The sequence below is a fragment of the Lepisma saccharinum genome, chromosome 16, assembly GCF_977018435.1.
Source record: "Lepisma saccharinum chromosome 16, izLepSacc3.1, whole genome shotgun sequence".
NCBI classification, from domain to species: Eukaryota; Metazoa; Arthropoda; class Insecta; order Zygentoma; family Lepismatidae; genus Lepisma; species Lepisma saccharinum.
Genome location: NC_139244.1, coordinates 4,419,449 through 4,436,962, shown reverse-complemented (window position 1 = coordinate 4,436,962; position 17,514 = coordinate 4,419,449). Strand labels below are relative to the sequence as shown.

Here is a 17,514-nt window from a genome sequence, read left to right as displayed (position 1 = left end):
TTATGTAAAATGGTGGCTACGAGAAAACGTGAAAATATAAATACGATTATTTAAGACAAAATTAAATACGTTCTGATATTATATGAAATGAGACCGCGTTAAACCCAAAAATAATAGTAACAACATGATTAGTGTAGTTCCATTTTCCGGTTCCTGCGCGTTCGTGAGTTTTGCAGCCAGTCCTGTTAAAAGTATACGTCACCCAGGTGAAATGCACCCTAACCAAGAAATTCACAGATAATAAGCGTATAATGGTGATAGGAGAGTGTATATGAATGTGTTATGATGAACGTGGTAATAATTTATCCGTGAATGAACTATTCTGTAATTTATTGTTCATACTTCGTATGGTACATAGTTTCCTTAAGATGGGATCTTCGATTTCGTCTCTGTCCTAATGTCGGACATCGATGATGCCAGTGTTTGTGAAAGATCCTTGTGGTATCGTGTGTCTAATGCTTACATATGTAGCTGTATTTTATGCAGACTATGTAGTTATACGATGGATAGTTCTACAAACTATGCAAAACAGGTAAATATTGCATAATTTTTTTCTGGTCTTGTTACGGCAATGTGCAATCCCTCGAAACTGATGTTCTGTGCTAGAAAGTACTTAAATCCTTGCACTGTTTTGATTGTATAGTAAACAGAGTTCAATTGCATTCTAAAGTTCCATTTAAGCAAATAACATCCTTCATTATTGCCCAGGTCGTACAACAGATATGCAACTAAAAAAAAAGAGTCAAGTTGTAGGCCTACTTTCTCTAAGATCGGCTTTCACTCCTGCATGATTTTCTAAACAGATGGAAGTGAATCAGTTAAAAACAAATGAGTATGTATATGTTTTGAAGTAATGCTGACAAATTTACAGTGCTGTCTAAAACGTTTTCGGTAACACTTTACTATACCAGAGACGGATTTCTTCAAATTTACAGGAGAAAGTACTTACGCAAATCATTTTCTGTAGCGTTGTTGATGTTCGGGAATGTAGTTTTGATCCATTTTAATCCGAATGCATGTGGTTTTCTACGAAAATCTATTTCCGACGCGCTATTGCTGCTGCCGCAATTTGCTTTCTACAGGAGAGCACAATACGCGATATTGCTGCTGCTAACAGCCGATGTTGTCCGTATATGCTAAATTGAACGAAAGGAGTGCTAATGGAACCTAACCTAACCTAGTAGGCATACCTCGTCCTCGTGATGGTTCGTGGGGCTATCGTGAATTTTTGGGCTAACGTCAATGGTTATTGGGGCTACCCGTGGATGGTTTGTGGGAAATAACGAACAACAGTAAGTATTCGTTAATGTAAGAAATAGACATTATTTTCGTTAGAAATTCATTATTTCACCTAAAGAAATGTTCCGCAATGCAGAATAGTACGTTAGCAATGTAAAAAATTGCGAAATAAATCATTGATAGGTGTCTCTGGTATAGTAAAGTATTACCACATTGTCCCTAAAATTAATAATATAAAGTGACTGTCTTCTCTCAGTACTAAAATTGCCAGAAGCTGGTAATATTTTCTACATGAGAAAGCTGCAGTTAGTTTGCTATTTTGTCTGAAATGTGATTATTTTTATGTCAATGCTTGTGTTGTACTTTCACCCTATAAATCCATTTGTTTCTGTATATCTATTGTAGCCTGTGGGGACCTTTCAATGTTGTTGTCTTCAACACAATAATATTTCTCCTGGCGATGGCTCATTTGAAGGCTGTGTGTTCAGATCCAGGCATTGTTCCTTTACCACAGAACAGGGTAGACTTCTCAGATATTCATTCAGGTAAGAGCAAGTTATTGTTATGACTGTCTCCATGATCCATTAAACTAAAGGGTAAAAATTTACTATAGTTCAAACACCTATAACTTCTTCCTTTCGTCAATTTTTGACATTCGTATTTACCTATCTGGGTAAGAGTCTAGTTTACGTCCTTTTCCTAAGGAATACGTGTCATATATCGTTGGAAAGGTTATTTTATAAGGAATTCAAGAAAGTAAATCCCAAGGCGAGGAAAAATTTCCTGGAGGAGAAAATCGAGAAAAACCGATGTTGTCCGGATATGCGTGATTGAACGTACTGAGGACATTTTTCGATGATGAAGCACACATTTAGGGGTGAAATGAGTGCTAATGGAACCTAACCTAACAGACCTAACCTAACCTCGTAGGCATACCTCGTTCCCGTGAATGGTTAGTGACAGAAAGTGTAAAAAGAAAAACTTACTTACTCTACGGATGCCGGAATGCCAGCTGTCTGCTAGCACGGTTTTGTAAACGGGCCAGAAGGAGTGCGCAAGAAGGACGTAAACGGGTAAGAAGGAGTGGGCAAGAAGGACGTAAACTAGACTCTAGCCCCTATCTGCTTCGCGGAACATTCCTTAACATGTATTGACGTTTTTTTGATCAAAGTAATTGCAATTTTTAACATTACGAGTACTTCTTTCTCGTAGCCATTTCGCTTGCCTCAGACACAATATGGCACGTACAACTTCCTACATAATCGCGCGTTGTGCTTGTCTTTTGTCGATTTTCATTCGTTATGCAGTGTTTCAACCTTTCGGAACCCAAGAAATACCCATGAACAAAGGTCATCTGATGTATTTTTTTAAAAAAACTTTTTCGCATTTTTTTACGAAGGAAATTGTAATGTTTCATGGTGCTATCCGTGAATGGTTTAGGGGGCTATCCATCCCGGAATCGGTAGGAAATTTAAAGTAAAAAATTATTTTCGTTTGAAATTTTTGAGTCCAAATTTCCCACCGATTCCGGTCTCCGCCCCTGGGGTAATTGACCTACCTCCCCCAACTGCTACCACGGCCCTGCCTCCGGCCCCCCGGCTTTCTCTATAGAGTCCCTGTTAAAGGCATGTTAGAAATTGGCCGGAGTCACCTGCCACAAAAGGAGCCCCAAACTTTTAAATTTGAAGAAATCCGTTTTCAGGATAAGGAAAACTTACCTGAATTTCACCACGCATCCACGACACGTCATATTAGGCATATACCCACAGCCCATTCCTTCTAACGAGTAGCTTACATTCACTGCCACATTTTCGACATTCCTTTCCTTTCTTCACGATCCCGTGTTCAATTAAATTAAAAAATCCACTGGATCTTCCACACCCAGTACAAATTTCACCACGCATCCATGACACATCATGTTTCTAACTTTCGTTGCAAACACAGACAGTTCGAAACACTGGATACCCAATCAACATGAACAAAACACAATCACGACGTGTGGTAATGTACGAAGGTGTATGCGCCAAAGACTATTCTCCGTCGGAGCATGAATTTCCACTATGATACATTCCCACATCACACAAAACACCTTCCCGATGTTAGACAATGCTACAGGAACAGGTAAGTAGTTTCTTCTGTAAAAATGAAGAAATCTGTTTGAACTATAGTAAATTAGTACCAACTAAAATTGTCATAATTGTGAACCTTTAACTCAGGATCACGTATGAACATTAAGACATGTGTGTACATTTTTTTTAATACTGCATCCTTTTTGTAATTTTTTGTGCAGATGGTTAAGAATTAAGCTAATGTGTATCATTTGTACCATATAAATATAACCCGGCTTGTTTTATGAATTGGGACAAGTTTCACTAGAGATATTTTCTAAAAACGTAGAACATTTGATTGAGAAGGTAAATGTTGCCCTGTCATGATGTACAGCATTTCATAGATGTCTGTCAAAATTGGAGGAAATTATAGGGTGTAAATCTGATATTTTCATGATTCACATTTGTTTTCTCTATGATTCCTATATTATTCACAACTTTAAGTTAGCAGGTCACATTTTGTTGGCAGTTCATTAACTTTTCAGTACAAAAACAACAACATATAATACAATATTAAAAACATTGTGTCATCTTCTTAAAAAAATGTAGTTTGGTCTTCAATTAAGGGTGTGTCATGGCGACTGATTATAGCAATGTTACATGCCGGATGATATTTTTTTTTGGTATCAATTTACAATACCGGAAGTATCTCTGATTGCTTTCAAATTCGGCATACTCACTAATTTAGGCCCCGTAATCACGAATCTGCAGTTAAAATTTGGTGGTCATGTCTACAAATTTCAAAATAACGGGCAGAAATTACTGCTCTGATTATCATGTTTGATGATATATAGGTAACCGTTTAGGGCACAAGTTCCTTTTGTTTTATTGCGATTTCATCATGCTACAAATACAATTTTTACATGGTTCGATTTCGATGTACGTCTGTTGACACATACTGCAGAGTTTTAGCGATTACTTAAGGTTTTATTCAATATATGCTTTCATAGTTAGGTTAGGCAGGTTAGGTTTGGTTCCCTTAGAATTAACATAAGGTCCCTAAATGCATTCTACTAAGGTTCCGATTTATTTCTACATTCATTCCCACGCTTCTACGATATTTACTGTTGCTTGTCGATGGAGAATATTTTGTCCATGAGAAGTGCGTAAGGTAATTTTCAAGTTTTTTTTTCAACATAAATAACTTTTTTCGAGTCCAAACAGTGCTCATTACTTTAAGGAAGGTTCAAATTTCTTGTGACAATGATTTCCAAAATTCTACGATAATTAGTCTTTGTGCTAGGTGAAATCATAAAACAATCGGAACCGTTACCGACGACCTGCTGATAAGGTAAGATGTGAATGGCTGAAATGACAATTGAACCTGTGAACCCTGAGTACAATGGGGATAGAATAGAATGGCATTGTGTTTGTTGAGCAGGCGTGTTTTGGCCTCAAGGGCTGCTTTTACAACATTCTATTGTGGAGGCCCAAACACATGTATTTTTATGCTAGTGCTCACAGACATTAGGATGTTTATAATGATCCTGTCTCCTGTATTCTTCCAGGACAACAAACTGCACTCCAGCAGGAGGACTGGACCGTGTGCACTCGATGTGATACATATCGACCTCCAAGGGCACATCACTGTCGAATATGCAAGCGTTGCATTCGGAGAATGGACCACCACTGCCCATGGTAAGGGTTGCATATAAGATAAGCTTTTAGTAGTAATTCAATAGACTCATGTTGCTCTTTTGAGTAAGCTGAGTGTATAAAAAAATGTGCAACTTTTGAACCAATCTGTACCCTTTTTTAGCAAATGGAAGGAATTGTAGGCTTTTAAAGTGTTCAAATAGTTATAGGTATTAAAATAGACAAAATATGTGTATGCTGTTTTACCTCCGAACTTACACTAAGATAAGATTCGATTGGAAAATCAGTTTTTTATTGACAGAGTCTATGAAGATTAATCCATAATAATAATTTGCAAGAAAATAATGAGGGACTTCAGTTCAGGCAGAAACAGCAACCTTTTTGTATTTAAAAATCCTTGCAGTTTATTTTATCTATTTTGACATTATTTTCCTCCATAGAACTTTATGATCTTAGACAAGCTACATGATGCCTAGCTGTACATTAATTTTCCATCGCAGTCTGATTTAGAGTGGATTTTAGAATGCACGAAAAAATCTAATTGTCATAGATTTCAGTCGTGGCAGGGCATGGTCATTTCATACTGTTTGTTTACCGGTGTACATCACATGTTTCGCATATGCTTGTATACTGGTCAACAAATGCATGCATGGTGTGGAACAATTTACTTTTTGACACATTGGCGCCAAATCTACTGATGCAGACAGCAATGTTCTCATCCATCCTCTGTCTACAGGGTGGCTCAATAAGTCACTTTACACCCTCAGTACAAGGCCACTGCGGCATGGAATTTGAAATTGGCGATGACCAATCGTTATCTGGCCAAGGGGGAACCACATTGACGCCACCCACATGGTCGGCGGCCATCTTGATGTCCGCCATCTTGAATTCAACTTCAGAATTTTAAATGGGAAGGGGGTCGTGCGACATATCAAAATGGGCTAGAATTTCACGAGAAATGCAATGGTGAAGGTTTTTTCGACGTATCTTTAACCAATAAAAAGTTATGACTGAATTCTTGTACCAATTTGCTCCTTTTCGAGGTGTTAGAAAAATGCCTTAAAATTTGTTTAGCGCTTCGGTAATACATCGAGATCAAAGTGACGTCTATGGAGAGACGTTTGCATGCCATTGCGCATTATTTTAATCGGATACATCCATGAAGAGCTGTGCATTATGAATGGTTGTCGCGAACAATTTACAGTGTGACGCTTCCATTGAATTAAAAGTCCTTCACAGTGACAAGGCTAATGTTTATGTTCATAAGGAAGTTTATAAACAGAATATGTGACCCTTGTCATCTGATAACTAACTTTGGACAAAAACTGGTTCATAACGTTCCCATAAGTGTTCTGGTGTTCTTCCCTATTGAAAAAACTCTGTAAAAAGTACCTTCTTCCATAAGCAAGGATGAAAAAAACTGTTTTATTTAACAAATCCAAGTAGCCCTAAGCATTTAAGGTTCCGTTGATGGAAAATTGACTAACCAATCGTGTTCCACACAGCACGCCACACCATTAACTTACCAACACTAACCATTCAGCTTTGATCTGTCAAAAATGGGTTATCAGATAAAAATCATCGAATATTCTGTTTATGAACTTCCTTATGAACATAAACATTAGCCTTGTCACTGTGAAGGACTTTTAATTCAATGGAAGCGTCACACTGTAAATTGTTCGCGACAACCATTCATAATGCACAGCTCTTCATGGATGTATCCGATTAAAATAATGTGCAATGGCATGCAAACGTCTCTCCATAGACGTCACTTTGATCTCGATGCATTACCGAAGCGCTAAACAAATTTTAAGGCATTTCTCTAACACCTCGAAAAGGAGCAAATTGGTACAAGAATTCAGTCATAACGTTTTACTGGTTAAAGATACGTCGAAAAAACCTTCACCATTGCATTTCTCGTGAAATTCTAGCCCATTTTGATATGTCGCACGACCCCCTTCCCATTTAAAATTCTGAAGTTGAATTCAAGATGGCGGACATCAAGATGGCCGCCGACCATGTGGGTGGCGTCAATGTGGTTCCCCCTTGGCCTGATAACGATTGGTCATCACCATTTCCATGTTGCGCGCTGCAGTGGCCTTGTACTGAGGGTGTTAAGTGACTTATTGAGCCACCCTGTACAAAGGACCTGCAGAATGTGTTCCATTGCTCCCTGAAGAGTGGTATGAGGTAACAGGCAACCAGCTTCGTGCTTTCGAGCCTCCCGTTGGTCCATCCCTTCCGTCAAGAAGAAGTCATTCTCGCTCAGGTGCAGATAGGACACAGCTGTCTGGCCACTTGCTGGAAGGGCTGGACCCTCCAGAATGCTCTGTCTGTAATCTCATTTTAAGTGTATGGCACATATTCTTATTTAATGCATCCATTTTACTTTCCTCAGGCAGACTTTTTATTTTCTCAACTGTTTATCATCCATCTTGCAAGATGATTATAGTGTTTTAAGAAATGTTCTTAACTTTTTGAGAAGAGCTGGTGTCTTCCACTCTCTCTGAGGAAGTGTTTAGTGTATGTATACCTTTCTAATGTGTTGTGTTTGTTCCGTGCAGGTCCCTTTACAGCCTTGCACTAATATCCTTTCTCAAGGAGCTTGTTGCACCCCCTTTTAACTCGGGTAAGGATTTTTATAAGGAGATATTTCCCCATATGCATTGAAAGGTACAAAATGGCCACATGTGGCGATAAATCCAATTTTTTTTCATCATCATAATCATTGCACATGAAACAGCATATGAAAATTCTTAGTATGTATAGTGAACTAACTAACTAACTCTCTAGCCTTCTTGAATTCGAAGGTTCATGGCTGCAGCAACACAAGCCTTCCATCTGTCCCTATCCTGATCAAGATCAATCCAATCTTTTCCATCCTTACTGATTTCCTTTAGGTCCATCTCAACATTATCCCTCCATCTTCGTCTTGGCCTTCCTACAGGTCTCTTACCATCAGGTTTCCCAACATGAATCCTGTAAACTCCCCTTTCCTCTCCCATTCGTGCCACATGGCCTGCCCACCTAAGTCGTCTTGATTTAATCATTCTAATATCTGGACATGAATACAAATTATGGAGTTTTAAATTATGTAACCTTCTCCACTTACTGTCTCCTCATATTTTCCTAAGATCTTATTTACAAATACTCTCAATTTATGTTCCTCTTTCAATGTAAGGGCCCATAGTTTCACACCCATATAATACTACAGGCAAAATTACTGTTTTGTATATTTTAACTTTTAGTTTCTTAGATATTAAACGAGAAGACAAAAGTTTATGAAGAGAGAAGTAACATGCATTTCCTGAATTAAGCCTACTTTTTATTTCCTCTTTAATATAATTTTCCCTTGTTAATATTACTCCTAAGTACTTGAATTTAGAAATAATTAGATTTTGATTATTACCTAACACTTGGTTTCGACCTGTAAGCATATATTTAGTTTAAGTGATAATAATTAAGGAACTGTACGTAAGTATTGGAAAGTTACTCTTTCTCATTCTTCTGTATTTCTCTTGCAGGATCAACAACTGCGTAGGTGAACAGAACCAAAAATATTTTATACAGTTTCTAGTGTATGTAGGAGCCCTTGCTGCGTACGCTGTTATACTTGTTGTGATATCGTGGGTGAAAGAGTGTCCTGAATGTAGCACCGATGTGGCTGTCAAGCAGAGCAGGATGTGAGTATTGTTTCCTTTATAGTTCCCTTGCATGTCAGAAGGCACTCTTCCATTATGGAGCTATAGACAAACAAGGTTAATTCATTTTTATTGATAATATCACTTATTATGAATGAAATTAAAGGGAAAACTATGCAGATTTTAAAATTATTTATACACACGTTAGTTTCATGGCTTTTAAATAACATATTGTTTCAAACCTATTACTTTTTATAGTAGAAGTGGAATTTTATGTGTGGTGTCTCCATGTAATTTAGTTTCATTATGATACAGTATTATACCATAAGGAAACTAATTTCATTCTAATTGTCTCATTTATTGTTACTACATCTTAAGCTCTGAAGTATCCTACTTCAGAAAACAAACCTTACTTTGAAGAATCTATTTACGATTATTTTCATAGCCTTTGCGTTGTTCCATAATACTACATGTGCATGATGTCTCACCCATCACAAAATTTGTCACACCCGTCACAGGCAAAATTTGTTTCTAAAAAAAGCATGTAGTCATATTTTTAGAAACTAAAAGCATCTAAACATAGAGTAAAATTTGCTTTGTGAAAATAAAATAGAATTGTTTCAGTCGACCCATGTATTTCACAGTTTTCCGAAAGACTGAGGAAGGTCCTAAAGTCAAGTCTGGGAAGTGTCACATCCGTCACAATTACAAAAGATGTATTTTCTGTAGCCGAAAATTGAGAAGAGGAAGGAATATTCTGAAATGACTTCCATCAGTGAAAATTAAATTACATGAATTGAGAGTTACATATAAAGGTGCTAAGAAAAAAATTAAAAATGAATGTAAATTTGAATGTCACACTCGTCCCAGTGGAATTGCCCTATGATAACCAAACTCAGAAAAAAAAACACTGCTCCTCACTTAAAAAGGAAGATTCTTCCATGTAACCAGTGGTGCCAACTTATATGCGCCCATGGGGCTCGATCCCACCCAATAATTTCCTTTTTTTGTTTTTTTTTTCTACCTTTAAGAAAAAATTTTCATGTTAAAGGAAATGTTTCATCATTATACACTCAAATAATTATCATAAATTATTTCAAAATATTTCATATTAATTTATTACATCTCCAATGTGATACTTTTCAATGTCCTACATTATTTACACTATCCATGGCCACATCGTTAATAGGAAATTAAGGGAGGATAAAGGCTTATAGCCAGGATGGGATCAATAGTTGCAAAGAGCATCCAAAATACAAAATTGGCACTAAAATTGGTAAACATTGACAATTTTTTTCATAATTTTTCCACAATAGGCACCCAAAATGCAGTCATCTTCGAAATAGGCAGAAACATCCACTACAAAATTCATGTATTCCTCTCAGAAATGGTCTGAAATGTTTTTAAACGTAAAAGTCTACATTTTCTGGCCAAGGAACATGATAAAAGGAATTTAGAGCAAATCCTTAGCCTGCTTATGACACACATTATTGCATACAATAACAAAATTAATCTCAAGAGTTCATCTCGCCCAATGTTTTTCGAAAGTGGGCGCCACTGCTTGTAACTGTTGTACAAAATAATACAAAATAATTTTGAGGCATTGGTGGCCTATAGTTTTCAACCCAGAAGCAGCGTGGCTGGGTAACTTACGAGGATCCATGAGTAACTCAATATGTAGAGCAGAATGCTAAACTGGATTCAACGTAGGGAAATGAGAAAACTCTTGTTTTTTTTCTTTCTTTCCCTCCTTTCTCTTGTCAGCCACTTTCCTCCTCCTCTTTCTTCCCTGAAGGAGAAAGAAAAATAAGCAATAAAGAAGGAAGATGCAACTGCCTTCTTTCCTCGTTCCACTTTCAGATTGGGAAGATTTGAGAGTGGTTTCCTTACGTGGATTTTGCCTCTCGGGCTTTTTAATACACTATGAAATTTAATTTAAAGTTTCGAAAACTTCACATTACAGAAGGTCGATTCACGTATATATGTCCGATTTTGAACAGTCACCCCTGCGCACAGAATCGACCGATCCAAGTGGTTAAAAGTGCGGGAGGATGGTTAGAGCCTGTAGTATCGTGGCACTATCGCGAGTGTGTGTTGTGTGCATCCTGGCTCCTAAGGTGAACTGTTTTTGGGAGGGCTACGTAGTTGCACCTTGGGCTCGACGACTATCAAGAACATAATCAAGCGGCATAAAACCACGAGGTTCCAGCTATTCAGTCTCCCACCAGGGGGGTGAGGAATCGAGCGGAAGGTCTTTAAAAGCCATGTACATTACGTCAGTGAGGCCCATCGATGTGAGAGAACGACCAACAGCAGGCACCTCTACGAATGCCATTTATCCGGGGACAAGTGGAAGTTTGTGGCCACACTAGATGCATGGATTTATCTATCAGATTGTGGCAAAATTCGAGCCGTACCGTACACTCCATGCAATGCAAAATGCCATCCAGATTTCGTCTGTCATTGCAAAGCAACTTTCTCGAAGGGATTTCTGGTTGTTACGGGATACACGTATCAAGGCAAGTTAACTATTCGTCAGGTCCCAAAAGACTGTAAAATCAACTCTGCGTTCTTTGAGCAGCATATCCTGACCCCAATTTATACAGACAATCTGCCGCGTTTGTATGGAAATGCCGTAAATCAAGTCTCTTGATAAGGCCTCATCACGTACATCTCGTTCTACCCAGAACTTTCTGCAACGTATGGTGACAGACACTGGCATTCGGGCTATTCCATTTCACAATATACTGGGGAAGTCACCGGATGCAAGTCCCATGGATTTCTGTGGGTTTGGTCTACTGAAACGGGCACTTTCCTCTCATCGTGTCACCACTCTCCAGGGCCTGTGGAAAGTCTGTCAGGAGGAATGGCAGAAGATTCCACTTCCTGTACTTCGTCGTAGCCTCCTACAATGGAAATTACGGTGCAGGTCTATTGCCAAGACACAAGGTGATCACATTGAGGACAACCGATGGTGGTCCCATGGATTTTCATAAGGTAAGTGCTAGTCTAAAATCGGACACATATACACGGATTGACCTTCTGTATTACTTTTACTAGGGCTGAGCTGCTCCTGATGCTTGAAAATTGTAATAATTGTCAAAATACTTATTAAAATTAGTGTGTTGCTATTCCAATCTAATTATATGCATCATTTTATCAAATTTTTACTTTAAAATATTCAAGAATCACATAAGAATATTCAATTAAATGTTATGTTATCACAAAATTCAGTTTTTTCACTTAAAGTTGTTGCAAAATAAAAATAAACTTTGAATGTTGCAGAAGTTCCAGGATATTGAGACCAAAATGCTGGGAAAGTATCAGCAAATAAATTGTAACCGATACTTTCCGATAACGATACATCAGTATTGGCTCATCTCTAACTTTCACATATTCTGAAAGTTGGAAGTATAATTCTAGCATATAGCTAAAATACAGTGAACGTCTTCAGACATGTTCATGTACACTAATTGTACAAATGATTTGACCCTTAAAATTTATGTTCTTGGTCTAGAAAAGTCTGGGAATTTTGTTTTTATGTACAAGTAAAAAAAATAATTAAAAATACAACATGTGGTACCACAGACAATTGCAATGAACACACTGTTTGTGAGCACTGTTTTCTCCTTGAAACAAAGGTCACTAATGTGTTTGTCATTCACACCTCCCAACTTTGCATTGCAAATTTCATAGTGTGTGATTCTTTTTTTCTTTTCCCTGTAGATTGCACTCTGTGATACTAGTGCTAGAGAGTGCTTTGTTTGGAATGTTCGTGTCCGCCATTTTGGTCGACCAGTTCCAGGCGATTCTCACAGACGAGACAGCGATCGAACAGGTGCAGCACCAGGGCCCGTACAGGCCCCACAAACCAAAAATGGCCCTCCTCACGGAGGTCTGCGGGCGGGGCCATCCCGTCTGGTGGCTGTTTCCATGCCAGGGTGCACCGAAACGTCTTGACTCCGCACTAAACTATGATGTCTAAGTGTGCAAGTGCTTCGTGAAGCTTTCATTCAATGATGTGTACATATATATATACATATTGACGCTCATGTGTTAATGTAACTACCTCTTGGTTATTGTTGCGGGTGACAACAATGGACTACGAGAACGAAAATGGGAGCGATGTTAGTATTAATAGAGCTTTGTACCTGTTGGATAAAATTTAGAGTTAAAACTTTTATGCCTTGAGGTCACACAGTGCAAATAACTATTTGGCTTTAAGTGTGTGTGTGTGCGACTATTTTTGCGAAGAGCAAAACGCATCTCTTTGGACTTAAATACATGTTTTTATCGAACATTTAATCCAAGTAGTGGTTGTAGTCGTGTAGTTATAACGCCATACAGCTACCATTGACATATTCTGCATATCAGTAGTGTTTTTTTTTTTTAGATGTGTGCCCTGTATTTATGCAAAGCAATGGAGAAACAATTCTTTGGTAGTGTGTGCCAAACATTTCTCGTCTCTTATCTCTCGGTCTGTACTTTCAATACTTCATCTTCAAGCCTACTTCACGCCTCATTTCAAGTCATGATTTTCTCTTCACACAGATTTACAGAGCAGAATTTCTTGATTTCTTTGATCAGATTGTCATTCAGGCTCTCCTTTGAATGCAAATCATTCCATGCCTCCTGAAGATTGTTTTTCAGTTCCTCCTGTTGCCTGCTAGGGTTAATTTTGGCAAGCTTTAACTTTATATCAACGTCATGTTTCTCATTTTTCAGTTACGTGATTTCCATTTCTTTCTCGAGTTGCCCGAAATTTTTTGTTCAAATTTGAAGCCTTTCCATCATCTGCTATGAATAGCTTCAGCTGTTCACTCAAGCTGTCGTAGCGTAGCTGAAGGTCATTGTGCATTTCTTTAAGTGAACTGTGTTCTAGAGAGTTTGGAAAGGGCTGTATTCATTTCTAGGCACAAGCCTGCTACATCTTTTGTAGATTTTTCCAAATACTGAATCTTGTGCAGTTCTTGGACCTTAGGGTTGTTTTTCAGAATGAGAAAATGAAATTGAGAAACTACTGGAGGATAGAGATGTGGAGTGCGAAGGCTATGAAAAGAAAATTGAAGACTATGAGAAGGAATTGAATGAATTCAAATCCAGAGATGTGCGACTGCATTCATGTTCAAACTGATATTGCCCATTCCGACCTGCAGAGGATACTTAAAGCTCTTGGACCAAAGGAGCCTTCAGGTGATATGGTACAAGATATGTTCACAGGTGTCGAGGATATCAAAGCAGAGACCTTGGGGTAATAGTACAGGTTGATGTCCCCAGAGAACGTAACTCAGAAGGCTGGGGATTGAGCTGTAAGAGATCACACTTGACTATTTAAGTAGAGCCTTAATGCTAAGTGGGAATACTTGTAAGGTGTAGACACAATTAAGCACATAAGTAACAATAACAAGGTATTGTAAGAAGTAAGAGTCGATATATGGCGATTGTTTCGGCCCTAGCGTTAGAGGTAAGGGAGCTGCTTGGAAGAAGGTACAGGATTAGTAATACTTATGATGTTTGTTAAAAACACTAAAAAGCACACAAACAACATGATAAAGAACACATTAGGAGTTATTCCAAGCTTTCGATTCCATCTTGGAGTCATCATCAGAGCTGGTCGAGGGGTGATAGTGTGTGTGTTTTTTTAGTGTTTTTAACAAACATGTTGCCGGCACGTAACGTAAGAAGTTTTCTACTGTCATACTCATGATGTTAAAGATGGTATGTGCCTGATGTGAAAGCAGCCTGGACTTGGCTGGGTGGATAGCCATCCTGGGTTGGAGACTGGACAGTACCTCTGGCCGCACTTTAGATCTGGCAGTCGACTTCCACAGTTCTATTATTTTTGCTTGGATTTATATCTACTTAGGGGTTGGCCTTGGACAGGGTAATTTTGGCTACCTCGTGTCATATTTGGGGATCCTCTCCTTATGGTCATGGTTAAGAAGTAAACAATCAGTGCACACTTCCTTAATTGTTTTGACCTTACTCCAAATAAGGGTTTACAGGGCACGAGGACAGTGAAGACGATCGCTTTGAGTGCTCGCCATCGTAAATCACACTCAAAGCCAAATTAGAAAGAAAGTTAGGAACATGCAAAACTTGCACGTTACATTTCATTAGAGTAAGTGTTTGCGAATGCACATAATTTCCATATTTCACCGACAAAAATTATTAGCATCTATTTTGAAAGCATCACACACGTAACACCTTTTTGTTAGTGCATTCAGGCTATGTCTTCATACTCACGTTTTTCCATTTGCTATCGGAAATTGTCAAAAACCTATGTAATAAGTCTGTGTATATGGTTGTTGAACATGTGAATACGGATTGTAAACACTAAAGTAACATGTGGTCTTTTCTCAGAAACAAATTTTAATCAGATCCAGTGCTGTCATATTTCAACTCTAACAACCACTGCCATGCGCAAGGGGGGGTGGGGTTGTGGAGGTCGTTACCCCCTTTCGGCTATGTATTCCAAAGGAAAAGAACGTTAAAGACAAGAAAACTGACTACTAGAAATAGTAGTGATGGAACAGCTTTATCTGTAGTTTTATCAGTATTGGCTGATATAGAAATATCGGTAAAGTTACCAATTATTTTACCAATCCGATATATATAAAAATATCTGATAATTTAGTGCAAAATTCTGCTATTTTGTTGTAATTTTGAGGATAATCTCCATGCTCTACTTTATAAAAAAGTAATTGCCTAAATATGCACCTTCTTTTGCACTGCAGTCACCTTGAAACATATCTATTAAGAATATTAATAACCATTCAGGTTCTTCAAGGACCATTTGGGATTTTATATTGAATCAGTAGACTATTGGTTATCAGTATTGGTAAATTTTATTTTAGTAAATTATCGCTTTTGTCCAACATTTCATGTTGACCCATACCTAAAAAAGAAAGTATTCGTACCTCCTTCCGTTTTCTAAAATCCTTGGCGTGCCACTGCTGACATCGAACTCATTGTACAATATGTGTGTTGGGGCACAGTGATTTCTAACGCTGAAAGAATTCTCATTGGCTGCCCTTTGTAATAAGCTTGGGTTGCGAGATCACGATAAGCTACTTAAAAATTGTGATATGTGGATATGTACTTATTACCAGTGTAACAATTCATCTGATTAGACGAAGAAATTTTCCATGGATGATTTTTTGTAATTTTCTACTGCCATTGTTAAAGCTGGACTCTCATTTACGTACGTCAGTTTCTCTCCTCATTAGGATATGAGTGTTTGTTCATTTGTTTTATGTTAATATAACATTGGAAGTAATAAGCAAAGAAAATAGCAAAATCATTTAACCTGTTGACTGGGTATTTTTGTGTAAGCTCCCCTGTAATTTTTGCACTATATTTTATTACATTAAGTATTCAAAAATATTAAAGTAGAAGAAAATTGGTTATTGTTAATTTTAATAATTACAGCAGCAATTGTTAATGCTAGCATACATACGTTTCTACTCAATTCAGCCTGTTTCTGTGGTGATCAGGTTCCTGCAGTGTAGTGCATTCTGACTGACTATAAACCCTGCCTCCTTTATTTGTCGCTGTTCTGACACTTTTCACTTATATGTTAAGATGAGAGCAAATGATGATTTGATGAAGGGATGCTCAGTCAATGCCTGGACTGGGATTTAAACCGGGGAACTTTGATGGTGAATCCGAAAGTCAACCACCAAGCCTGCATGAGCAGCATAATGTGCTACGAAGACAGAGATCTCAAGTTCAAAAGCTGGTTAAAGCATATATCATTGCATTCGATGCATCATTAATTTCATCAGATAATCATTCATCATGTGGGCTAGAAGAGCAGTCTGAAGAAACCAAAATAGACAGATCCGTCAGGCAAAGTAAAGATGTTTTGGCATTTTTAGTGAGGAACTGTGACGATGGCTCAAATCCTTCATACATCTTCCAGTCCCGATTAGCCTTACTGTGCACAAAGTGGATTTAAAACACCAAAACATGTATATAGAGGGTGTATCATAAGTAATAGTGCAAACTGACACAGTTGAAAGTACATGATAATAGAAGCAAAAAAGTCTCAGTAAACATGGGTCTGCAAACGAGCCGTTTTTGAGATAATTGCGAATGTGTGCTTACAAGCCTCCACTGACTTCATTGTTTGTAAACGTCGTCCTAGTTGGTAAAATGCTAATAATGTGTGCGAATGTGCGGTTAGAAGTCATCACTTGTTGCATTTTGTAAACACGGAGTGCTTTACTCCTTGCGCGTTCCGAGGTTTGCTCTTTGTTTACAAAACATAAGATTTCCGAGAGGTGGCGTTGTAATCAAACAGGATGGATACAATCAGTACAGAGAATTGTACATGCTTACTGAGACTTTTTGCTCCTATTATTGTGTACTTTCAACTGTGTCAGATTGCACTATTACATATGATACACCCTGTATACACTTCATACCCAGTCAAGGTGTTAACTGATTGAAAGGCCTTTGTTTCTGTGATGACTGCAACAATTTTTCTTATATTGTCATTGTTAAGTGGTGCAAGTATTGTTCACAATTTTTTTTTTTTAAAGAAAGAAGATTGTCTTGTATCCTAGGAACCAAATGTCATTGATTAGTTAGTTGTTGGTGCTGTACTTTGGACTCCGACTGCAGGACAGCATTGGTTCCAGTCCACCTGGGTTCAGTCTCTGGGTTTTCAGCCTGTGTATAGGACGCAGCCCACCATCGTGAGGAAATTGGGGAGCTATGAGTTAGTAGCGTAACCCGGTCAAAAAAATCTCCTATAATGGCTGAGGGTTTGATGTGCTGACCCCACAGCACTCTATTGCCGGTTGAAGATCTTCACACCTCTAGGTAGGATTGTGGGAGGGAGACTGGCAGTCGGGAGATAGACCAAGGCCCTTCAAGGCTGTGAAGCCACGGGTTATTAATTTTTTTAGTACTGATATGGAATT

General features: G+C 38.1%; 2 protein-coding genes across 2 annotated transcripts in view; one reads left to right on the top strand and one right to left on the bottom strand.

The window, feature by feature from the left end:
* fusl (transmembrane protein fuseless) overlaps positions 1-17,514 on the bottom strand; it is a 362,638-nt gene that overhangs the window by 218,365 nt on the left and 126,759 nt on the right. The gene's annotated exons all lie outside the window — the stretch shown is intronic.
* Dnz1 (DNZDHHC/NEW1 zinc finger protein 11) lies at positions 34-17,513 on the top strand. The gene is made up of 5 exons (XM_083137602.1): positions 34-532; positions 1,645-1,784; positions 4,856-4,985; positions 8,468-8,626; positions 12,311-17,513. Exons 1-5 carry the CDS (start codon positions 411-413, stop codon positions 12,567-12,569), a joined length of 810 nt encoding a protein of 269 aa, XP_082993728.1. The 5' UTR covers positions 34-410; the 3' UTR covers positions 12,570-17,513.

Coding starts and splice junctions, on each gene's coding strand:
- Dnz1 (XM_083137602.1), top strand. CDS start 411: ATGATGCCAGTGTTTGTGAAAGATCCTTGTGGTATCGTGTGTCTAATG. Junction 533..1,644: donor CTACAAACTATGCAAAACAG/GTAAATATTGCA, acceptor TATCTATTGTAG/CCTGTGGGGACCTTTCAATG. Junction 4,986..8,467: donor ATGGACCACCACTGCCCATG/GTAAGGGTTGCA, acceptor TTTCTCTTGCAG/GATCAACAACTGCGTAGGTG.